We start from the raw sequence: 25,719 nt of genomic DNA, 5'->3' as shown, positions 1-25,719 counted from the left end.
ATCCTAAACATCACAAAGATGCTACCTACAACTGCTATACCCTTGCCCCAGTATACAACACACACAGAAACACACAACCTATCCTAAACCTCACAAAGATGCTACCTACAACTGCTATACTCTTGCCCCAGTATACAACACACACAGAAACACACAACCTATCCTAAACCTCACAAAGATGCTACCTACAACTGCTATACTCTTGCCCCAGTATAAACCACACACAGAAACACACAACCTATCCTAAACCTCACAAAGATGCTACCTACAACTGCTATACTCTTGCCCCAGTATACACCACACACAGAAACAATTTGGGTCTTTTCTCAAGTGAATGACTTTACTGCACAATTTGAAACATCTGGGTTTCTTGGACATGAGCTTGGGAAACTCTGATCTGACTGATAGGAGAATCTGGGACCAAATGTAACATTAGTATTTGAAGCCAAATCCATTTCGAAACTGAAACATAAAAAAGAAGGCTGGATGCAGAGATAATAGCGTTGTGTGTCTGAGGGATGCTAAGGCTGCAATGCATTGTGGGTGATACATCCTCAGACCAGGTGCTTTTGCTGATCAGTGATTTAAGAGTATGGAGAGAGTTTATCAGTTTAATGCTTCCTTTGGATATGATCCAGAAAAGCAAACATGGATTTAAATTCACCATCTGGCAGCTCAGCACTATAGCGTGCTGTAATTACAGCGATCCCAAGATACTTCAAGGCCTCCGGCTCCATGTACTGTCATGATTTTCTTTGATGACCAAGGAGATGACCAAGTCTTTCTTGTAATAAAAGAGTTAATGTTGTGCCAATTATATTTAAAGGGACAGCGCACCATCTGCGTGTAGAGGAAAAATACACTTAGAGATGTTCAGATCTGTATGCAGGGACAAGGAACAAAGAAATACAAATTGAATCAATCCCTAAATTACAATTCTATTTCGATCTTCTTAATCATTGTGTAGCATGTCGCAGTGTTGTATTTCTATTTTTTTGTGCGGTCTCCCGAACTTCCACTAACCTAACAATATTTGCCTCGTATATTTCTCACAAATGGAGGCAAAGACTGTAGATAAGAAAGGGTTTGTAAGAAAATAATTATATCAGGAGACCATGAGTAAGATCACGTCATACAACTGCCCCTCAAAATTTGCTACCCCCTTAAATCCTGCTGTCCCAGAAATATGCCTAGTTGGCCTATGCCAGAATACATAAATAAAAAGAGAAGCGCCCAACCTGGGAACGAACAATGGCATAATAGCTTGTTCTATGGCTAGTTACCACTCAAGGAGCAGCCTCTTTTTGCTCAACATGTGCCTTTCACAGAGAAGAACTTTCCTGTAGCACATCCGTCTGATCCTGACTTCACAGTACAGTCCAGCCCCGAAATACCAGGCAATTCCTCTGAGCAAGAGAAACGGCAAAACCCCAGACGTACGTTTCAGCCTAGTGTGGGCCTCGTCAGTGAGGTGCAGCCATATCCCTCTAGGCACACTGAGCAACGGGTCGACGTCTGGCTTCCCACATCACCATTATGGAGACTTCCCTAAGGGTCATAATTTGCATAAATAAAAAGAGAGAAGCACTATTCCAGAATACACACTGGCATGTTGCTGGGTAAGGTTTATGGATAAACTGCATTTGTCTCAGGGCAATAGAAAAGCAACAATTTTTATAGTTTAACACAGGAAAAGCTGTCATAAATAATAAAAGTACATTGATATACATATATTAAACTACACATATTAAAAATATATATTCAGTTTAATGCCCCTTTAAATTACAAAGAACTGTATCTCCAGATCGATGAGTCATGAAATGTAAAAATAACACATGCACTCATTTTAAGGGGTATAAAAAAAATACTTGTGTAATATGCAAGCAATAGTGATTGACAGGTATTGCTCTTGTATGATTGGTTGCACAAGAACAGTGGGCGGGATTGCACAAGAGCAGTCTTGTACAAGTGATGCTTGCATTGCTAGCAACAAACTCAAGTGAACAGGTTGGGAACACCGTCTTCCTGCAGCTTAATAAATGGTCCATAATGTCTATATATTTTTATAATGCTTACTGTCATGCTGTTGCAAACATTTGTACCGGTCTATAGAAAGAATCCCAAGAACTACACACTTTTGTTTACTTTAATTGCACATAATTTTCTGACTTTTGACTCCCTTTTTTTCTTTTGACTTCTGTGCAATCCTTCTGGGCGTACATTTGCTAATACAACACCTGGTTTACAATCCAGCATTCCTGAAAACAAACCAGCAAGGTGCATCTTGCACAAGGGATGTAACAGTTTGTGCTGTTTGCAAACAATAAACATTTTAGGAGTGCACACGCTTCATGCCTAATTACATCAGTCTGCATTTTTCAAAGGGATGTAACATTTAGACACTTAAATATTTTCAGTGTCACTCCCTAGGGTTTGGCTCACCGTACATAATCATTTAAAAAAAATCTGTTGGCAATGACAAATAATGGTTATGTTCCTTGTGAACGCTGAGGGAGGTAGTGATTGCAATTAACAATTGCTGGTGGAGCATGTATAAATGTGTTTAATCTCTTTATAAATAAATTATGACTATTATTATTATTTATACATATTGCAAAATAAGGACATAGCTTATTCAGCCACCTAAAACCCAGCGACATTCACTTAAAGGGACAGTCTACTTGTTTTTTTTTTTTATTGTTTAAAAATATATATATATATATATGACGCCTTTACTACTTTACTACCCAATTGCATAAGCAACATTGTTATATTAATATACTTTATAAACTCTATTTGCCTGTTTCAAAGTCCCAGCAGGCCTCCCCGTTATCTCAGTGCTTTTTAAATCTTGCACAAAGCTAGACAGTGCTAGTTTATGTTTGCCATAAAGATAACATTGTGCTCACTCATTTGTACACCAGCTAGACGGTTCTAGTTCATGTGTGCCATATTATAGATAACATTGTGCTCACTCCCATGAGAATAGTAATGGTTATAGATGAACCTGCGCTGATTGGATAAAATGCAAGATGGTAAAAAGCACTGTGATAAGGGTCCGTAGGCAGGGGCTTAGATATAGGTAATCATAGTGGTAAAAAGTATATTAATATAACTGTGTTGGTTATGCAGAATTGCATAATGAGTAATAAAGGGATTATCTATCTTTTTCAAAGAAACATTTTCAACCAAGAGTTAAGAAGCAGCGATGACGACTTTTCCTCCTGTTATGTGGCGTATCTCAATCCCCCCCCCAAATTTTTACGACCGTGGAGATTGGCAACCCATACTCTCACGCGATTGGCTGTGCTTGATCAGAAGGGCGGCATTGCACACTAGCCGTAATGTGCAATGATAAATACGGGGAGGTGATACCGGGGCAGACAGGGGTGATTGTATGCCCCTGTCCACTCGGCTTTGATAAAACATGGCCATTGGGTGATATATATATATATATATATATAAGCAGCCACTAATCAGCAGCTAGCCCAAAGTAGTGCATTGCTGCTCCTGAACCTATCTAGATATACTTTTTAACAAAGGATACCAGCAGAACATAGGAATGTAGATAATAGACGTAAATTGCTTAAATTATCTGTTCTATCTGAATCATAAAAGTTTAATTTTGCCTTTACTGTCCCATTAACCTAATATTTTAGCTGCTTAAAGGGAAAATTTAGTTTAAAAATAAAAACACTTTGATTAGAGTATTTTATTTTTTAAATATGTTCCTTAATTAAGGATACAGCTGTTGAGCCAATCAGAAACAGGACAATGAGAGTGCTCCAATCACTGGCTGTATCCTCATCTGGAGCAGAAAGGGGTGTTTTTTATGAATGCAATTTTTGAATGAGTTAAACACAGGGAAAAAAGGAATTTGTTTAAACAGAAAACATTCTAGTATTTTATTGTTATACAAAAATTTAAATGTAACCGTATTTAAGTTTATTTGTTTTGCGATAGGGATGTGCCCTTAGGGACCCTCAGTCTAATAAGATATTGCCCATTTCTCCAACATAGGTGTGTCCGGTCCACGGCGTCATCCTTACTTGTGGGATATTCTCTTCCCCAACAGGAAATGGCAAAGAGCCCAGCAAAGCTGGTCACATGATCCCTCCTAGGCTCTGCCTTCCCCAGTCATTCTCTTTGCCGTTGTACAGGCAACATCTCCACGGAGATGGCTTAGAGTTTTTTGGTGTTTAACTGTAGTTTTTATTCTTCAATCAAGAGTTTGTTATTTTAAAATAGTGCTGGTATGTACTATTTACTCTGAAACAGAAAAGTGATGAAGATTTCTGTTTGTAAGAGGAAAATGATTTTAGCAACCGTTACTAAAATCGATGGCTGTTCCCACACAGGACTGTTGAGAGGAATTAACTTCAGTTGGGGGAAACAGTGAGCAGACTTTTGCTGCTTGAGGTATGACACATTTCTAACAAGACTATGTAATGCTGGAAGCTGTCATTTTCCCTATGGGATCCGGTAAGCCATTTTTATTACATAAGAATAAAGGGCTTCACAAGGGCTTTTAAGACTGGTAGACATTTTCTGGGCTAAAACGATTGATATATAAGCATTTTTAATACTTCTTAGCTTTGAGGAATTATTTTATTCTTGGGAATTATGTAAAATAACCGGCAGGCACTGTATTGGACACCTTGTTCTCTAGGGGCTTTCCCTAATCATAGGCAGAGCCTCATTTTCGCGCCTCTATTGCGCAGTTGTTTTTGAGAAGCATGACATGCAGATGCATGTGTGAGGAGCTCAGATACATAGAAAAGGCTTTCTGAAGGCGTCATTTGGTATCGTATTCCCCTTTGGGCTTGGTTGGGTCTCAGCAAAGCAGATACCAGGGACTGTATAGGGGTTAAACATAAAAATGGCTCCGGTTCCGTTATTTTAAGAGTTAAAGCTTTCAAATTTGGTGTGCAATACTTTTAAGGCTTTAAGACACTGTGGTGAAATTTTGGTGAATTTTGAACAATTCCTTCATACTTTTTCACATTTGCAGTAATAAAGTGTGTTCAGTTTAAAATTTAAAGTGACAGTAACGGTTTTATTTTAAAACGTTTTTTGTACTTTGTTATCAAGTTTATGCCTGTTTAACATGTCTGAACTACCAGATAGACTGTGTTCTGTATGTGGGGAAGCCAAGGTTCCTTCTCATTTAAATAGATGTGATTTATGTGACACAAAATTTAGAGAAAATGATGCCCAAGATGATTCCTCAAGTGAGGGGAGTAAGCATGGTACTGCATCATCCCCTCCTTCGTCTACGCCAGTCTTGCCCACACAGGAGGCCCCTAGTACATCTAGTGCGCCAATACTCCTTACTATTCAACAATTAACGGCTGTAATGGATAATTCTATCAAAAACATTTTAGCCAAAATGCCCACTTATCAGCGAAAGCGCGACTGCTCTGTTTTAGAAAATACGGAAGAGCATGAGGACGCTGATGATATTGGTTCTGAAGTGCCCCTACACCAGTCTGAGGGGGCCAGGGAGGTTTTGTCTGAGGGAGAAATTTCAGATTCAGGGAAAATTTCTCAACAAGCTGAACCTGATGTGATTACATTCAAATTTAAATTGGAACATCTCCGCGCTCTGCTTAAGGAGGTGTTATCTACTCTGGATGATTGTGAGAATTTGGTCATTCCAGAGAAATTATGTAAGATGGACAAGTTCCTAGAGGTCCCGGGGCCCCCCGAAGCTTTTCCTATACCCAAGCGGGTGGCGGATATTGTAAACAAAGAATGGGAAAGGCCCGGCATACCTTTCGTCCCTCCCCCTATATTTAAGAAATTGTTTCCTATGGTCGACCCCAGAAAGGACTTATGGCAGACAGTCCCCAAGGTCGAGGGGGCGGTTTCTACTCTAAACAAACGCACCACTATACCCATAGAAGATAGTTGTGCTTTCAAAGATCCTATGTATAAAAAATTAGAGGGTTTGCTTAAAAAGATGTTTGTTCAGCAAGGTTACCTTCTACAACCAATTTCATGCATTGTTCCTGTCACTACAGCAGCGTGTTTCTGGTTCGATGAACTAGAAAAGGCGCTCAATAAAGATTCTTCTTATGAGGAGATTTTGGACAGAATTCATGCTCTCAAATTGGCTAACTCTTTCACCTTAGACGCCACTTTGCAATTGGCTAGATTAGCGGCGAAAAATTCTGGGTTTGCTATTGTGGCGCGCAGAGCGCTTTGGCTAAAATCTTGGTCAGCGGATGCGTCTTCCAAGAACAAATTGCTTAACATTCCTTTCAAGGGGAAAACGCTGTTTGGCCCTGACTTGAAAGAGATTATTTCTGATATCACTGGGGGTAAGGGCCACGCCCTTCCTCAGGATAGGTCTTTCAAGGCTAAAAATAAACCAAATTTTCGTCCCTTTCGCAGAAACGGACCAGCCCCAAGTGCTACATCCTCTAAGCAAGAGGGTAATACTTCTCAAGCCAAGCCAGCCTGGAGGCCAATGCAAGGCTGGAACAAAGGTAAGCAGGCCAAGAAACCTGCCACTGCTACCAAGACAGCATGAGATGTTGGCCCCCGATCCGGGACCGGATCTGGTGGGGGGGCAGACTCTCTCTCTTCGCTCAGGCTTGGGCAAGAGATGTTCTGGATCCTTGGGCGCTGGAAATAGTCTCCCAAGGTTATCTTCTGGAATTCAAGGGGGCTTCCCCCAAGGGGGAGGTTCCACAGGTCTCAATTGTCTTCAGACCACATAAAAAAACAGGCATTCTTACATTGTGTAGAAGACCTGTTAAAAATGGGAGTGATTCATCCTGTTCCATTAGGAGAACAAGGGATGGGGTTCTACTCCAATCTGTTCATAGTTCCCAAAAAAGAGGGGAACATTCAGACCAATCTTAGATCTCAAGATCCTAAACAAGTTTCTCAAGGTTCCATCGTTCAAAATGGAAACCATTCGAACAATTCTTCCTTCCATCCAGGAAGGTCAATTCATGACCACGGTGGATTTAAAGGATGCGTATCTACATATTCCTATCCACAAGGAACATCATCGGTTCCTAAGGTTCGCCTTTCTGGACAAGCATTACCAGTTTTGTGGCACTTCCGTTCGGATTAGCCACTGCTCCAAGAATTTTCACAAAGGTACTGGGGTCCCTTCTAGCGGTGCTAAGACCAAGGGGCATTGCAGTAGTACCTTACTTGGACGACATTCTGATTCAAGCGTCGTCCCTTCCACAAGCAAAGGCTCACACGGACATCGTCCTGGCCTTTCTCAGATCTCACGGGTGGAAAGTGAACGTAGAAAAAAGTTCTCTATCTCCGTCAACAAGAGTTCCCTTCTTGGGAACAATAATAGACTCCTTAGAAATGAGGATTTTTCTGACAGAGGCCAGAAAATCAAAACTTCTAAACTCTTGTCAAGTACTTCATTCTGTTCCTCTTCCTTCCATAGCGCAGTGCATGGAAGTAATAGGTTTGATGGTCGCGGCAATGGACATAGTTCCTTTTGCGCGAATTCATCTGAGACCATTACAACTGTGCATGCTCAGTCAGTGGAATGGGGATTATACAGACTTGTCTCCGACGATACAAGTAGATCAGAGGACCAGAGATTCACTCCGTTGGTGGCTGTCCCTGGACAACCTGTCACAGGGGATGAGCTTCCGCAGACCAGAGTGGGTCATTGTCACGACCGACGCCAGTCTGGTGGGCTGGGGCGCGGTCTGGGGACTCCTGAAAGCTCAGGGTCTTTGGTCTCGGGAAGAATCTCTTCTCCCGATAAATATTCTGGAACTAAGAGCGATATTCAATGCTCTCAAGGCTTGGCCTCAGCTAGCAAAGGCCAAATTCATACGGTTTCAATCGGACAACATGACGACTGTTGCGTACATCAACCATCAGGGGGGAACAAGGAGTTCCCTGGCGATGGAAGAAGTGACCAAAATCATTCAATAGGCGGAGACTCACTCCTGCCACTTGTCTGCAATCCACATCCCAGGAGTGGAAAATTGGGAAGCGGATTTTCTGAGTCGTCAGTCATTTCATCCGGGGGGAGTGGGAACTCCATCCGGAAATCTTTGCCCAAATTACTCAGTTGTGGGGCATTCCAGACATGGATCTGATGGCCTCTCGTCAGAACTTCAAGGTTCCTTGCTACGGGTCCAGATCCAGGGATCCCAAGGCGACTCTAGTAGATGCACTAGTAGCACCTTGGACCTTCAAACTAGCATATGTGTTCCCACCGTTTCCTCTCATCCCCAGGCTGGTAGCCAGGATCAATCAGGAGAGGGCATCGGTGATCTTGATAGCTCCTGCGTGGCCACGCAGGACTTGGTATGCAGACCTGGTGAATATGTCATCGGCTCCACCATGGAAGCTACCTTTGAGACGGGACCTTCTTGTTCAAGGTCCGTTCGAACATCCGAATCTGGTCTCACTCCAACTGACTGCTTGGAGATTGAACGCTTGATTTTATCAAAGCGAGGGTTCTCAGATTCTGTCATTGATACTCTTGTTCAGGCCAGAAAGCCTGTAACTAGAAAAATCTACCATAAAATATGGAAAAGATATATCTGTTGGTGTGAATCTAAAGGATTCCCTTGGGACAAGATAAAAATTCCTAAGATTCTATCCTTTCTTCAAGAAGGTTTGGAGAAAGGATTATCTGCAAGTTCTTTGAAGGGACAGATTTCTGCTTTGTCTGTGTTACTTCACAAAAAGCTGGCAGCTGTGCCAGATGTTCAAGCTTTTGTTCAGGCTCTGGTTAGAATCAAGCCTGTTTACAAACCTTGGACTCCTCCTTGGAGTCTCAACTTAGTTCTTTCAGTTCTTCAGGGGGTTCCGTTTGAACCCTTACATTCCGTTGATATTAAGTTATTATCTTGGAAAGTTTTGTTTTTGGTTGCAATCTCTTCTGCTAGAAGAGTTTCAGAGTTATCTGCTCTGCAGTGTTCTCCTCCTTATCTGGTGTTCCATGCAGATAAGGTGGTTTTGCGTACTAAACCTGGTTTTCTTCCGAAAGTTGTTTCTAACAAAAACATTAACCAGGAGATAGTCGTGCCTTCTTTGTGTCCGAATCCAGTTTCAAAGAAGGAACGTTTGTTGCACAATTTGGATGTAGTTCGTGCTCTAAAATTCTATTTAGATGCTACAAAGCATTTTAGACAAACATCTTCCTTGTTTGTTGTTTATTCTGGTAAAAGGAGAGGTCAAAAAGCAACTTCTACCTCTCTCTCTTTTTGGCTTAAAAGCATCATCAGATTGACTTACGAGACTGCCGGACGGCAGCCTCCTGAAAGAATCACAGCTCATTCCACTAGGGCCGTGGCTTCCACATGGGCCTTCAAGAACGAGGCTTCTGTTGATCAGATATGTAAGGCAGCGACTTGGTCTTCACTGCACACTTTTACTAAATTTTACAAATTTGATACTTTTGCTTCTTCTGAGGCTATTTTTGGGAGAAAGGTTTTGCAAGCCGTGGTGCCTTCCATCTAGGTGACCTGATTTGCTCCCTCCCTTCATCCGTGTCCTAAAGCTTTGGTATTGGTTTCCACAAGTAAGGATGACGCCGTGGACCGGACACACCTATGTTGGAGAAAACAGAATTTATGTTTACCTGATAAATTACTTTCTCCAACGGTGTGTCCGGTCCACGGCCCGCCCTGGTTTTTTAATCAGGTCTGATAATTTATTTTCTTTAACTACAGTCACCACGGTATCATATGATTTCTCCTATGCAAATATTCCTCCTTTACGTCGGTCGAATGACTGGGGAAGGCGGAGCCTAGGAGGGATCATGTGACCAGCTTTGCTGGGCTCTTTGCCATTTCCTGTTGGGGAAGAGAATATCCCACAAGTAAGGATGACGCCGTGGACCGGACACACCGTTGGAGAAAGTAATTTATCAGGTAAACATAAATTCTGTTTTTACAGGTCCAATGCTTTAAGTTTTGAAAAAAAATATTTTACGGTTTGAGGTGTGTCAAATTTACTATAAAACTATGAATTTTCTGATTTCTGTTCATACTTGTCACATCATTCTTTTTAGTTTTTCAAAAGAAAAAAAAAGTTAGTTACTAGTCAGAGCATCCAGAGAAACGGCTGATTTATTTCCATCCCACATAAAGGAAGGAGGGGTTATTGATCTCTGCTATAGGAGGGCTGAAAATGATTTGAAAGCTGAACAGAAAGCCAATAGTTTTATAACAAAGCAATTCCTGCATTTTTCTTAAATGTGTTTGAGTAACCAAGGATATGATGTTTATGAACTTATTCTTCAGCTATCAGAAATAAACATTCAGTAATTGTAGTTTTGTAGTAAGGTTTTATAATTTGGATTCCTCCAAATTCTGTAGTAAATATATAATATATAAATAAAAAAAAAAAAATAATAAAAAAAAAAAAAAAAAAAAATAATATATATATATATAAAGCAAAGTCATGTGTAGGAATGCACACCATATATTTTAACTTTTTGTATTATTAAAAGCTAAATTTTACTTACAAATGACCAGTGAGTGCTGCCTTTTTTGCATAGTATATATATATATATATATATATATATATATATATATATATATATATATATATATATATATATTTATATTAATATTAATATACACGCACATACACGTGCACACATACATACACACACACACATACACAGATACATACACACACCAGACATCCCAACTCTCCCTGAAGTTCAGGGAGTCTCCCTGATTGTAATAGCGGCTCCCTGATGCCAGCAAATGGAGTGCAATCTCCCTGAAACTCCAAGCACCATGATCCAATGTGGCCCAAATCCGGAAAAGTGTTTCTTTAAGGAATGCCTTTAGTTGCTGGGACGTTATAGAACCCTCAAAGCCTGCATCAGTAACCAAAAAGCCCCCACTGATTTTAATAAAATAAAACACAAATACTACCTTATTTACTGCACGCAATTAAACTTCGTATTCAAAAATATTTAAGCATTCAACAAGCGTACGATCACTGGAAAATAGGTTTGTTGTATGTGGTTGTGCAATAAAGCTACATTTTTTTTTAATGTGACTTTAGTGGGAAGCTACTTTAATGATAAGCCTATCTTATTTAGGGCTTCAAGGTGTCCAATATATAACTGGGGGGGGGGGGGTCGGCGCAGTAGCGGGTGAAGCCACCTCCCTGAAATGAGTTTTTGCAGGTTGGGATGTCTGCACACACACATATACATACACACACACACACACACACATATATATATATATATATATATATATATATATATATATATATATATATATATATATATATATATATATATATATATATATATATACGCACCCACACATATACACTCATTCACATGCACACATACGTTGACTGACTCACACACAGACACTCATATATGGACACTCCTCATACATACTCATGCAAACCCACACTAGTTGTAGACTGATATATGTAAATGTAGATATCTAAAGGTTACTCTGTAATCGTGTGACTAATGTCCTAGCACTGCAGCATGTGTTGGTGCTTTCTAAATAAAATATATGAATAAGTGCCTAAACTGCTTCTAAGTGTGTTTTTTTTTTTTTTTACTACTGTGTTGAGTTCCTTTTTTTATTTAGTGCTGAATTATGTAGAAGTTTCTTTTAACTATTTCACTGTAAAAGTGAAAGTTAAACAAGAGCAACTCACATTGCCCCACTTCATAATAAAGCTGCATGACCACCACAGAAAATGTTCTGCAATTTTCCTTTTATTTTAGTTTGCCTCGTGCCGTAGTTAGCAGGAAATCCCTATAAGAAGGTGAGATTTCCCTTAGGCTCTTACTTTCGGTCCGCACCCTTGTCATTTGCACTTCAAAATGTTTTTTTTTTTTTTACTTGGCTGCAGTGAAAATGTTCTGACTAAGTATGAATGACTGGATTGCAACACATCATGTCAGCAGTAATTACTTGTAACAGGGAGATTATATAAGTGTTCATACATGCTGGGTATATGACCAACCTCTGTGTTTTAGAGGTGGTAGCTGGAATATTAGCTTCAGAATCCAAAACCATGCAAGGATCTTTATTTAGTTCTCCATAACTTCCACCTGTCCTGATTTTCCCAGGACAGTCCCAGTTTTGTTTATCTTCTGTCCTAAGATATAATGATTCAGATAGAGGATACAATTTTAAAAAAGTTTACAATTTGCTTTGTTCTAATGTTGTTCTTTGTTGAAGAGATATCTAGATAGGTAGCGTGCACATGTTTGTAGTACTGTATAACCGGAAATAGTGCTACTATCTAGAGCTTTTGCTAATGTATAACGTTGCAAAACTGCTGCCATATTATACGGCAGTCACGTACACACGCCTGAGCATATGTTCCTGCTTTTCAACAAAGGATAACAAAAAAATGAAGACACATGTATAATATAAGTAAATTTGAGAGTTGTTTAAAATTATATTCTTTATGAATCATGATGGACACATTTGAAATTTAAAAAAAAATGGTTTGTGGGACCATTTACTTATTAACAAATAATATTCTGACGCTATAGAGCGTTTTCTCTTATACTAATGCTTGCACCATTGTATTAAAACCCTATTCTACTCTGTTTAAAATCAGTTGGGTTATAATGCAGCCCACTTGTATTAGCAAAAATGCTGTTGTAATAGCTGTTATTTTATTCAGTGATTTAGCTCAAATTGCACCATCCGTAGAGAGCAGTTCTATAAACAGGTGCAGCATTTTGTTCAAGGCATATGTACATATGCTCTGTGTGTCTGTGTATTGCAAAAATGCTTCTATTCAAAATGAAAATGTGTTCAGGTGCATTTCAGTTTTGGCTATGATATCCCTTTAAAGGGACACTAAACCCAAATGTTTTCTTTAATGATTTAGACAGAGCATGCAATTTAAGCAACTTTCTAATTTACGCCTATTATTAATTTTTTCTTTGTTCACTTGAATACAGAGCAAGCTGGCTTTGAGTTATTGCAGTGGTGCAGCAATTACGTCAGTGAACCTGATGATTTTATACAAGGAGATTGCTGCAAACTATTTTCTAGCTTTGAATGCTTGCAGCACAAGGTTGGAATTAGCCATTATGAGCAGGTTGTGGCTAAAGCCTGATATTATTAGCCATTTTTTACAATTAAAGGCAGGACCCCATAGCTTTCGATAGCAAGCTACACTTCCTGGGCTGAGTTACTGATCTCACCACGTGGAGAAACCGCAGCAGTATATATAAGTAGCTTCTCATTCCCTTGCTGCCCTCTAGCACGCTCGCTATAACTGCAGCTCTGCTAAAATCGTTTGCGTGAGGCTTGGTGGAATGCAGTTAAAATAGACTTTATTATAAATGCCGCATAAGGATACACAAAATGCTTCTGGAGAAGTTTTGGAAGCCGCCCAATAGCTGAGCCAGACGATCTCCATCGTTTTTTTACATGTTTGAGTGAAAGGCTTTGCTAAAATTAGACTGTTCCTATGAAACAGAATATGTGGCTGCTGGTGTCTGCGCAGAAATAAATCTGTTTAAATCGCTAGATTGTGACTGTGTTTACTGGCAGCCATACACTTCCAGAAAGCAATCCAATAATCATAATAGTTAGCAAATAACCATAGTTAGCAGATGTTACGTATTAGATTGCATTTTTATTTCTTCTGAAATAAATTGATTACGAAAATAACAAATATTTCAGGGGAGCATTAAATGTTTAAACTAGATATAGCACATGTTCTATATGTCAGCTTCATAATGACCTATTTGTCTATTAAAGGGACATGAAACCCAACTCTTTCATGCTTCAGATAGAGCATGTGATTATAACAATTTTCCAGTTTACTTTATTAAATTTGCTTCATTCTCTTGGTATTAATTTTGAAGGAGCAGTAATGCACTACTGGGAGCTAGCTGAATATACCAGGTGAACCAATGACAGGGGACGTGTGTAGCCACCAATCAGCAGCTAGCTCACAGTAGTAAATTGCTGCTCCTGAGCCTATGCATTTCAATAAAGAATACCAAAAGAACAAAGCAAATAAGTAACTGAAGTCAGTTGGAAAGTTATATATATTAAAGCAGTGGTTAGTCACTGCATTTTATTCTCCATTTACATTGTTATTTATTTATCAACATTATCATTGTTTTGCAATTGAAGAATACACCCAATGAAAAGTCTCCCGAGTATATTTTTCCTAATCTCCTTTGCTGTGGCCATTTAGGGAAAGGTACAAATGAGCTTCTGCACCAATAAAGCTTTCAATGTATAGCATGTTGCGGGGTTTAGTTTCTAGATCCTGAACAGTGGGGGGGGGAAAGACAGCTAAATTACAGGAAATTCAGGCAAAATAAATAAAGTTCATTGCAATGTGTTTTTTTTTTTTGTATAATTTTATTTATAGTTTTGTTGAGTTAAAGGGACAGTCTACTCTAGAATTATTATTATTTTTTTAAAAAATCCCTTTATTACCTATTCTTCAGTTTTTTGCATAACCAACACTGTTATATTAATACACTTTTTACCTCTGTGATGACCTTGTATATAAGCCTCTGCAGACTGCCCCCTTATTTCAGTTCTTTTGACAGACTTGCAATTTAGCCAATCAGTGCTGACTCATGAATAACTCCACGGGCATGAGCACAATGTTCTCTATATGGCACACATGAACTAATGCCCTCTAGCTGTGACAAACTGGATTCAGATAAGAGGCGGCCTTAAAAATTAGCATATGATCCTACCTAGGTTTAGCTTTCAACTAAGAATACCAAGAGAAAAAAGCAAATTTGATGATCAAAGTAAATTTGAAAGTTGTTTAAAATTACATGCCCTATCTGAATCCTTAAAGTTTAATTTTGACTAGACTGTCCCTTTTAACATCTTGAGTTTAATGTCCCTTTAAATTATCTTTCATAAGCCTCTCTGTATTTCCAAGGTGTTCTTCAATTCATCTCACCAATTCTGCTTAAAGGCTCTTCCATGTTACGCATGACGCCCTTTGTGACTGCATTAGACCTTAGTTTTAAATTGCAATTAAGCATGATATAGATTTTTGCCTCCTGCCATACATACGTACAGCCTCCACTTTGAGACGGATTATTGATCTTGTAACTGTAGGGTCTTCTGCACAAAGAAAAGCCTTTTAAAGCGTTTGATGCAGGTTCAGCAACAACGGATACATGTATGATAGTTATGAAAGAACATTATGTATTTGTCACGGTTCTCATTATGAGTACATAAATCGTATTGAGTGGTCAACAAATCTGTTTGTTTAAAATTTAGCAGCCAGGAAGAATATTTAGGAGCTCTTTGTATATAGCTAAATGGAGAATAACCCAAAAAGTTAGGCTAGCCCTGCTAACCATTAGGTTTTAAAGGTACACCGAATCGAATAAAAACCTATAAAATGTTTACAACATGATAACGTAACTTTGAAATATAAATGAACTCTTTATTTTGCTTGTTTTTGCTAAAATTTCCTTCCACACATCCTTAAGTGTAATCTAAGTATGCTGCAGATTGACTGACTGAGCTACATACTAAACAGGGATTGCCTAGAGCAGTGCATTTACATCTAGCTGTAAGTGGTAACCATCAAGAAGAGAGAAATGATAAAGAAACATACACCAGGGAGTTCAAGTGGTTTATTCTTGATTTTCAAAACTCTGCATGCTATACTAACAAAGTGACTCTTTGGGATGTTTTCTTTTTGTGCTTTTATGTCCCTTTTAAATGCAAATCTTATAGTAACTAAGTGTGTCTCATTAATTCTAGATGACTACTAAAAATAACATGATACTACGCAGTGTAGTCATACTAAGATAATTAAAATGATGCAAGTGAAGCAGTTATGTAATGCCAGTAATAATACAGCTAAGATTACCTACCATTATGAAGATTCCCTGTCTGAGCAAAGTCAGAGGAAAAGCTTTATGTATAGGAATAGGATCCTCACACACCTTCATGTTTGTATTTTTAGCAACATCTTACATAATACAGCAGACCTATGCCACCCTTGTTATTTTCATTCTCAATAGAATAATAGACCTCTGTAGTGGGGAAGGTACATTGAGTATTAATATGTTCTTTAGCCTGCAGCATTCTATACAATCAAATGTATTGATTGCCGTTTCAGTGGCATATGCACATATTCTGTCGGTACCTTGCACACACACACAGCATTCAAGCACCACACTTGCTCTCTCTCTGGCACTCAGTTGGTTAAAATGCCAAGGTCAAAAATCATCCACGTAGGTTATATTCCTCCTCTTCTCAATTATTCCCCAGTCTTACCCCCATCAGATACATAATTTGAGAATCATTGCTGTACATAATAATACATTAGAGATAACAGAACTTGTCTTGTAAATTGGTTGTACTTCTGTTTTTGCAGATGGGAAGAAGAGTTGGCCAAGAGGACAAATTTGGAATCTATGGTGGAGGCCCTTCAGGAGGTAAGAGTTTGGTATTATACAGGAGAATATTGCTAGACTTCACACACATACTATTTACAGTAATCTGTGCCCGCACACAAGTAATGCACCCCCATATATTGTACTTGTGTATTCAGGTTCTCTGAATCTTACAATTATAATGCACACAAATGTATAACACATCAAAAGAAAAAAATGTCAGGAACATAGCTGTTAATTGACAGCAGATTCTGATTGGGTGATTTTGTACAAATCTCAATTCTACCACATTATTGGGCCATTTAGCAACCAATCATTAACTGCGTTTTACTCAGGAACAGCACTACCCTTTAGCTATTCATTTAACCCAGCGTTTTTTAACCTGTCATTGGGCCTCCCTAACAGGACAGATTTTCAGGATTACCTTGAGCGAGAGCAGGTTAATAACCATGTACTAATCAGCTGATTATTTCACCTGTGCTCCAGTTCAGATATCCTGAAAATCTGTCCCTGGTTTAACCCCTCTGGGAATTGATGTGTAAAGTAAAAAGATTGTGATTGTATATGATTAACCATTCTGCTCAAACAGCAGCTCACAAAGTAGTATATGCCATTGAAGACCGGAAATTGTGCTTATATATTGCGCTGCGGAATCTGTTGGCGCTCTACAAATAACCGATAATAATATATCCCCAATAGATCAGCAAAGCAATACAATGTCCACAGCATCATATCTTAAAAGCCTTCTTTCCTTATTAGAACACAGACATAAAATTCATATGTTATAGACCGCAAAAAGGAAAAAAAAAACTTTGGGTCAAAATTCATCCCACCAGTGTGCTTGGTAATATTTTTTTTTTTTTTTTAAACTAAAGAGTTCAAAACTAAAACAAAAAAGGGTTTCTATGCCAACACATTGACACAATAGCAAAGACTCCTAGTATGATACACAAGTAATGTTATCTGAACTGATGACTGGGACAGGTGTGACCAATAAATAGCGTGGTTGAAGAGTTTTATGCACAAACACGTGTGGATTTGACCTCTCCGATATACTCAAGGTTCACTTTTAATTAAGCCGTTAAGATTTATTTTACGGACAAAATGCGTTGGCATCTTATTTTCATGGTTTGTGTGCTTAACTATGTATTGGCGTCCTTTTATAAAGGTGTAATAGCAACGCCATGTGTCATACGTTTTTATATTCGATTTTTCTCCAACATAGGTGTGTCCGGTCCACGGCGTCATCCTTACTTGTGGGATATTCTCTTCCCCAACAGGAAATGGGATATTCTCTTCCCCAACAGGAAATGGCAAAGAGCCCAGCAAAGCTGGTCACATGATCCCTCCTAGGCTCCGCCTACCCCAGTCATTCTCTTTGCCGTTGTACAGGCAACATCTCCACGGAGATGGCTTAGAGTTTTTTAGTGTTTAACTGTAGTTTTTATTATTCAATCAAGAGTTTGTTATTTTAAAATAGTGCTGGTATGTACTATTTACTCTGAAACAGAAAAGAGATGAAGATTTCTGTTTGTATGAGGAAAATGATTTTAGCAACCGTTACTAAAATCCATGGCTGTTCCACACAGGACTGTTGAGAGGAATTAACTTCAGTTGGGGGAACAGTGAGCAGTCTTTTGCTGCTTGAGGTATGACACATTCTAACAAGACGATGTAATGCTGGAAGCTGTCATTTTCCCTATGGGATCCGGTAAGCCATTTTTATTCAGACAGTAAATAAGGGCTTCACATGGGCTTATTAAGACTGTAGACATTTTCTGGGCTAAATCGATTCATATATTACACATATTTAGCCTTGAGGAATCATTTAATCTGGGTATATTTGTTAAATAATATCGGCAGGCACTGTTTTAGACACCTTATTCTCTAGGGGCTTTCCCTAATCATAGGCAGAGCCTCATTTTCGCGCCGGTATTGCGCACTTGTTTTTGAGCAGCATGACATGCAGTCGCATGTGTGAGGAGCTCTGATACATAGAAAAGACTTTCTGAAGGCGTCATTTGGTATTGTATTCCCCTTTGGGCTTGGTTGGGTCTCAGCAAAGCAGATACCAGGGACTGTAAAGGGGTTAAAGTTAAAAACGGCTCCGGTTCCGTTATTTTAAGGGTTAAAGCTTCCAAATTTGGTGTGCAATACTTTTAAGGCTTTAAGACACTGTGGTGAAATTTTGGTGAATTTTGAACAATTCCTTCATACTTTTTCGCAATTGCAGTAATAAAGTGTGTTCAGTTTAAAATTTAAAGTGACAGTAACGGTTTTATTTTAAAACGTTTTTTGTACTTTGTTATCAAGTTTATGCCTGTTTATCATGTCTGAACTACCAGATAGACTGTGTTCTGAATGTGGGGAAGCCAAGGTTCCTTCTCATTTAAATAAATGTGATTTATGTGACACTGAAAATGATGCCCAAGATGATTCCTCAACTGAGGGGAGTAAGCATGGTACTGCATCATTCCCTCCTTCGTCTACACGAGTCTTGCCCACTCAGGAGGCCCCTAGTACATCTAGCGCGCCAATACTCCTTACTATGCAACAATTAACGGCTGTAATGGATAATTCTATCAAAAACATTTTAGCCAAAATGCCCACTTATCAGCGTAAGCGCGACTGCTCTGTTTTAGATACTGAAGAGCATGAGGACGCTGATGATAATGGTTCTGAAATGCCCCTACACCAGTCTGAGGGGGCCAGGGAGGTTTTGTCTGAGGGAGAAATTTCAGATTCAGGGAAAATTTCTCAACAAGCTGAACCCGATGTGATTACATTTAAATTTAAGTTGGAACATCTCCGCGCTCTGCTTAAGGAGGTATTATCCACTCTGGATGATTGTGAGAATTTGATCATCCCAGAGAAACTATGTAAAATGGACAAGTTCCTAGAGGTCCCGGGGCTCCCAGAAGCTTTTCCTATACCCAAGCGGGTGGCGGACATTGTAAATAAAGAATGGGAAAGGCCCGGTATACCTTTCGTCCCTCCCCCCATATTTAAAAAATTGTTTCCTATGGTCGACCCTAGAAAGGACTTATGGCAAACTGTCCCCAAGGTCGAGGGAGCGGTTTCTACTTTAAACAAACGCACCACTATACCCATAGAAGATAGTTGTGCTTTCAAAGATCCTATGGATAAAAAATTAGAAGGTTTGCTTAAAAAGATGTTTGTTCAGCAAGGTTACCTTCTACAACCAATTTCATGCATTGTCCCTGTCACTACAGCCGCGTGTTTCTGGTTCGATGAGCTAGTAAAGGCGATCGATAGTGATTCTCCTCCTTATGAGGAGATTATGGACAGAATCCGTGCTCTCAAATTGGCTAATTCTTTCACCCTAGACGCCACTTTGCAATTGGCTAGGTTAGCGGCAAAGAATTCTGGGTTTGCTATTGTGGCGCGTAGAGCGCTTTGGTTGAAATCTTGGTCAGCGGATGCGTCTTCCAAGAACAAACTCCTTAACATTCCTTTCAAGGGGAAAACGCTGTTTGGCCCTGACTTGAAAGAGATTATCTCTGATATCACTGGGGGTAAGGGCCACGCCCTTCCTCAGGATAGGTCTTTCAAGGCCAAAAATAAACCTAATTTTCGTCCCTTTCGTAGAAACGGACCAGCCCCAAGTGCTACGTCCTCTAAGCAAGAGGGTAATACTTCTCAAGCCAAGCCAGCCTGGAGACCAATGCAAGGCTGGAACAAGGGAAAGCAGGCCAAGAAACCTGCCACTGCTACCAAGACAGCATGAAAGGTTGGCCCCCGATCCGGGACCGGATCTGGTGGGGGGGCAGACTCTCTCTCTTCGCTCAGGCTTGGGCAAGAGATGTTCTGGATCCTTGGGCACTAGAAATAGTCTCCCAAGGTTATCTTCTGGAATTCAAGGGGCTTCCCCCAAGGGGGAGGTTCCACAGGTCTCAATTGTCTTCAGACCACATAAAGAGACAGGCATTCTTACATTGCGTAGAAGACCTGTTAAAAATGGGAGTGATTCATCCTGTTCCATTAGGAGAACAAGGGATGGGGTTCTACTCCAATCTGTTCATAGTTCCCAAAAAAGAGGGAACGTTCAGACCAATCTTAGATCTCAAGATCTTAAACAAGTTTCTCAAGGTTCCATCGTTCAAAATGGAAACCATTCGAACAATTCTTCCTTCCATCCAGGAAGGTCTATTCATGACCACGGTGGATTTAAAGGATGCGTATCTACATATTCCTATCCACAAGGAACATCATCGGTTCCTAAGGTTCGCATTCCTGGACAAGCATTACCAGTTCGTGGCGCTTCCTTTCGGATTAGCCACTGCTCCAAGGATTTTCACAAAGGTACTAGGGTCCCTTCTAGCGGTGCTAAGACCAAGGGGCATTGCAGTAGTACCTTACTTGGACGACATTCTGATTCAAGCGTCGTCCCTTCCTCAAGCAAAGGCTCACACGGACATAGTCCTGGCCTTTCTCAGATCTCACGGATGGAAAGTGAACGTGGAAAAGAGTTCTCTATCTCCGTCGACAAGGGTTCCCTTCTTGGGAACAATAATAGACTCCTTAGAAATGAGGATTTTTCTGACAGAGGCCAGAAAAACAAAACTTCTAAACTCTTGTCAAACACTTCATTCCGTTCCTCTTCCTTCCATAGCGCAGTGCATGGAAGTAATAGGTTTGATGGTAGCGGCAATGGACATAGTTCCTTTTGCGCGCATTCATCTAAGACCATTACAACTGTGCATGCTCAGTCAGTGGAATGGGGACTATACAGACTTGTCTCCGAAGATACAAGTAAATCAGAGGACCAGAGACTCACTCCGTTGGTGGCTGTCCCTGGACAACCTGTCACAAGGGATGACCTTCCGCAGACCAGAGTGGGTCATTGTCACGACCGACGCCAGTCTGATGGGCTGGGGCGCGGTCTGGGGATCCCTGAAAGCTCAGGGTCTTTGGTCTCGGGAAGAATCTCTTCTACCGATAAATATTCTGGAACTGAGAGCGATATTCAATGCTCTCAAGGCTTGGCCTCAGCTAGCAAAGGCCAAGTTCATACGGTTTCAATCAGACAACATGACGACTGTTGCGTACATCAACCATCAGGGGGGAACAAGGAGTTCCCTGGCGATGGAAGAAGTGACCAAAATCATTCAATGGGCGGAGACTCACTCTTGCCACCTGTCTGCAATCCACATCCCAGGAGTGGAAAATTGGGAAGCGGATTTTCTGAGTCGTCAGACATTACATCCGGGGGAGTGGGAACTCCATCCGGAAATCTTTGCCCAAATTACTCAACGGTGGGGCATTCCAGACATGGATCTGATGGCCTCTCGGCAGAACTTCAAGGTTCCTTGCTACGGGTCCAGATCCAGGGATCCCAAGGCGACTCTAGTAGATGCACTAGTAGCACCTTGGACCTTCAAACTAGCTTATGTATTCCCGCCGTTTCCTCTCATCCCCAGGCTGGTAGCCAGGATCAATCAGGAGAGGGCGTCGGTGATCTTGATAGCTCCTGCGTGGCCACGCAGGACTTGGTATGCAGATCTGGTGAATATGTCATCGGCTCCACCATGGAAGCTACCTTTGAGACGAGACCTTCTTGTTCAAGGTCCGTTCGAACATCCGAATCTGGTCTCACTCCAGCTGACTGCTTGGAGATTGAACGCTTGATCTTATCAAAACGAGGGTTCTCAGATTCTGTTATTGATACTCTTGTTCAGGCCAGAAAGCCTGTAACTAGAAAAATTTACCACAAAATATGGAAAAAATATATCTGTTGGTGTGAATCTAAAGGATTCCCTTGGGACAAGGTAAAGATTCCTAAGATTCTATCCTTTCTTCAAGAAGGATTGGAGAAAGGATTATCTGCAAGTTCCTCGAAGGGACAGATTTCTGCCTTGTCTGTGTTACTTCACAAAAAACTGGCAGCTGTGCCAGATGTTCAAGCCTTTGTTCAGGCTCTGGTTAGAATCAAGCCTGTTTACAAACCTTTGACTCCTCCTTGGAGTCTCAACTTAGTTCTTTCAGTTCTTCAGGGGGTTCCGTTTGAACCCTTACATTCCGTTGATATTAAGTTTTTATCTTGGAAAGTTTTGTTTTTGGTTGCAATTTCTTCTGCTAGAAGAGTTTCAGAATTATCTGCTCTGCAGTGTTCTCCTCCTTATCTGGTGTTCCATGCAGATAAGGTGGTTTTACGTACTAAACCTGGTTTTCTTCCAAAAGTTGTTTCTAACAAAAACATTAACCAGGAGATAGTCGTGCCTTCTTTGTGTCCGAAACCAGTTTCGAAGAAGGAACGTTTGTTGCACAATTTGGATGTTGTTCGCGCTCTAAAATTCTATTTAGATGCTACAAAGGATTTTAGACAAACATCTTCCTTGTTTGTTGTTTATTCTGGTAAAAGGAGAGGTCAAAAAGCAACTTCTACCTCTCTCTCTTTTTGGATTAAAAGCATCATCAGATTGGCTTACGAGACTGCCGGACGGCAGCCTCCTGAAAGAATCACAGCTCATTCCACTAGGGCTGTGGCTTCCACATGGGCCTTCAAGAACGAGGCTTCTGTTGATCAGATATGTAGGGCAGCGACTTGGTCTTCACTGCACACTTTTACCAAATTTTACAAGTTTGATACTTTTGCTTCTTCTGAGGCTATTTTTGGGAGAAAGGTTTTGCAAGCCGTGGTGCCTTCCATTTAGGTGACCTGATTTGCTCCCTCCCTTCATCCGTGTCCTAAAGCTTTGGTATTGGTTCCCACAAGTAAGGATGACGCCGTGGACCGGACACACCTATGTTGGAGAAAACAGAATTTATGTTTACCTGATAAATTACTTTCTCCAACGGTGTGTCCGGTCCACGGCCCGCCCTGGTTTTTTAATCAGGTCTGATAATTTATTTTCTTTAACTACAGTCACCACGGTATCATATGGTTTCTCCTATGCAAATATTCCTCCTTAACGTCGGTCGAATGACTGGGGTAGGCGGAGCCTAGGAGGGATCATGTGACCAGCTTTGCTGGGCTCTTTGCCATTTCCTGTTGGGGAAGAGAATATCCCATTTCCTGTTGGGGAAGAGAATATCCCACAAGTAAGGATGACGCCGTGGACCGGACACACCGTTGGAGAAAGTAATTTATCAGGTAAACATAAATTCTGTTTTTTTTTAAAATGAGACTTTAGAAGATTGCATTTTAAATAAGTTTGCAGGGAAACAATAAACAAAACAAACTTTAATACACTTATTTATTTGGAAAATGCTACTAATATTCATAGAGCCAATTTGCTGTGATTTTCATATTAAAATTTCTATTTTGATTAGGAGGCGCAAGAGGCTTACAGTGTCCATGACGAGCTGAATGATAAGATTGAGAGGCTAAAATCAGAGCTGGTGGTCTTTAAAGGGCTGATGTCGGATGTAAGTATCTCCCAGGATTCCCCTTTCCTAACTAGTCACTAAGGAATGTTTAACCTCCACGCTTCCTTCATACAAAGGACTGAGCACTGATGTAATGTTATTGCTGCATTGGAAAATGCACTGGTTTGGAACTGCAATGCATCATAAGTAGATAACTCACCCTGCTTCCTCACCAGACAGTGTGACACATTAATGGGCTGTTCAGGCCTTATGCCCCAGCAGCTTTTGTGTTCAGATTTTGTGTGCTCTGGCAGATACCACATGAATTGTAATAACGGCTTGTACCCAGTGTGCTGTGCGTGTGTATAAACATGCTACATGCATGATGATGTACGTGCATGTCAGATTGCAGGGTACCTGGGGTGGGGGGTAACAGAGATATAATCTGTGCTCCTTGTATGGTTTATTATTTTAAGAACATGCCCAGTAATTAACCTATTGTCATTGATACAGGTTCTGCATCACAGTTCTCTGCATATTAGCAAACACAAAACACAGGCATGGAAATGATTATAGAATCTTTAATGCTCTGAATAGATTTTGTTAAAAACAAATTTTGGAGAGGTTTACGTTATAGAAATGAATATATTTTGTCAGGTAGAAAATTCTTATAAATGAACAACCAATGTGAATGTTTAAATAAGAGTCTAGCTGCGATATATGTCTAGAGAGAACACGTGAGCGTCTGTTCAGTTCAGTATTTATTTACGTTGAATGCCCATTATGATGCTCATGTTTTAAGGGAAATGTACACTATTCAATGGATAAAAGACGTAATATGCTGTTTACACATACAAGGCTGAGAAATCTGCTTCTACATTATCCCAGTTGTAATGATTAACTACAAAAATAGCAGCTTAGATTCCAAGATTCTTACGTTGTTGCAGACATCCCTTACAAAACAGTTACAGGGGGTTGTCAGACAGTTAAAGGGACATTGTACTGTACATTTTTGCCACTTGAATGTGTCCCCAATGACCTGTTTAAAGTGTATCAAAAATTTGAGTTCAATGTCCCTTTAAGAACAGAATCTGTGCTCCAGCCTCTAGACAAAATCAAGCAAAATAATGAATTATTGTGTAATGCAATCTTGTTTTTATTTTCACTAATACATTTATGTGAAATTTAATTTTGAGTCTGCACATAACTATTCTACAATATATTCTGCATGGCTATAAACAGCAGCATTTTTCATTGCCTGTCCGGAAACATGTTGCAGATAAATCTTACACTAAAGTGGTGAACTCTGCTATTTTGATTAGCAAAAAGAAAGCTTGACTAGCAGACATAAATAATAGTCCATATTAAGTTTACAAGCCAAGAAAAACAGAGACCCTATGAATAATGCATTTGTCATCCGTATTGTCTGTATCATGAGGAAATTGAACAAAGAAGCGTTTTTCATGTTTTGTACAAGTCTTCCTGTGTGTTATATACAGTACAGACGCATAACGTCGGGTGTTGGGAGAAGTAAGAATTCTTCCCGTAAAAGGGAAGCGAGAATTTGTCAGCAGAAAATAATAGACTGGTTTAATTTTCGTCAATTGGTGTTGGTTTTTCAGTATAAAGAAGAGGGTTCTGGGAATGACGTCCGTATTCTGAGCATACAGTCATGGGCGTCTGCTGAAATCTATCTGTTGTGGGTAACAAAATTCCCTGAGCACAACTTAAGTGACAAGAAACCCAAAATGTTTCACAATTCGGGATAGATCATACAGTTTTAAACAACCTTTCCAATGTATCTATATTACAAAATGTGCTTCATTCTCCTGGTATCCTTTGTTGAAGAAGCAGCAATACGCTACTGAGCGCTAGCTGAACACATCATATGAGCCAATGACAAGATACATATGTGTAGCCACCAAACAGCAGCTCGCTTCCAGTAGTGCTTTGCTCTTCCAGAGCCTACCTAGGTATGCTTTTCTACAAAGGATACCAAGAGAGCAAATAATATAATAGATGTAAATTGAAAC

The 25,719-nt window shown here is 40.0% G+C and overlaps 1 protein-coding gene across 2 annotated transcripts in view; it reads left to right on the top strand.

The window, feature by feature from the left end:
- Window positions 1–25,719, top strand: part of IFFO2 (intermediate filament family orphan 2) — a 130,432-nt gene that overhangs the window by 76,275 nt on the left and 28,438 nt on the right. For both annotated transcript variants that reach the window (XM_053690275.1, XM_053690274.1), the window contains exons 2-3: window positions 16,339–16,399; window positions 23,651–23,746. In XM_053690275.1, the coding sequence (XP_053546250.1) occupies window positions 16,339–16,399; window positions 23,651–23,746 (157 nt within the window). The remainder of the gene's footprint in view (window positions 1–16,338; window positions 16,400–23,650; window positions 23,747–25,719) is intronic.

This window comes from Bombina bombina, chromosome 8, assembly GCF_027579735.1.
Source record: "Bombina bombina isolate aBomBom1 chromosome 8, aBomBom1.pri, whole genome shotgun sequence".
NCBI lineage: Eukaryota > Metazoa > Chordata > Amphibia > Anura > Bombinatoridae > Bombina > Bombina bombina.
Note: the sequence above shows the minus strand (reverse complement) of the source record. Positions and strands in the feature narration are given on the sequence as shown.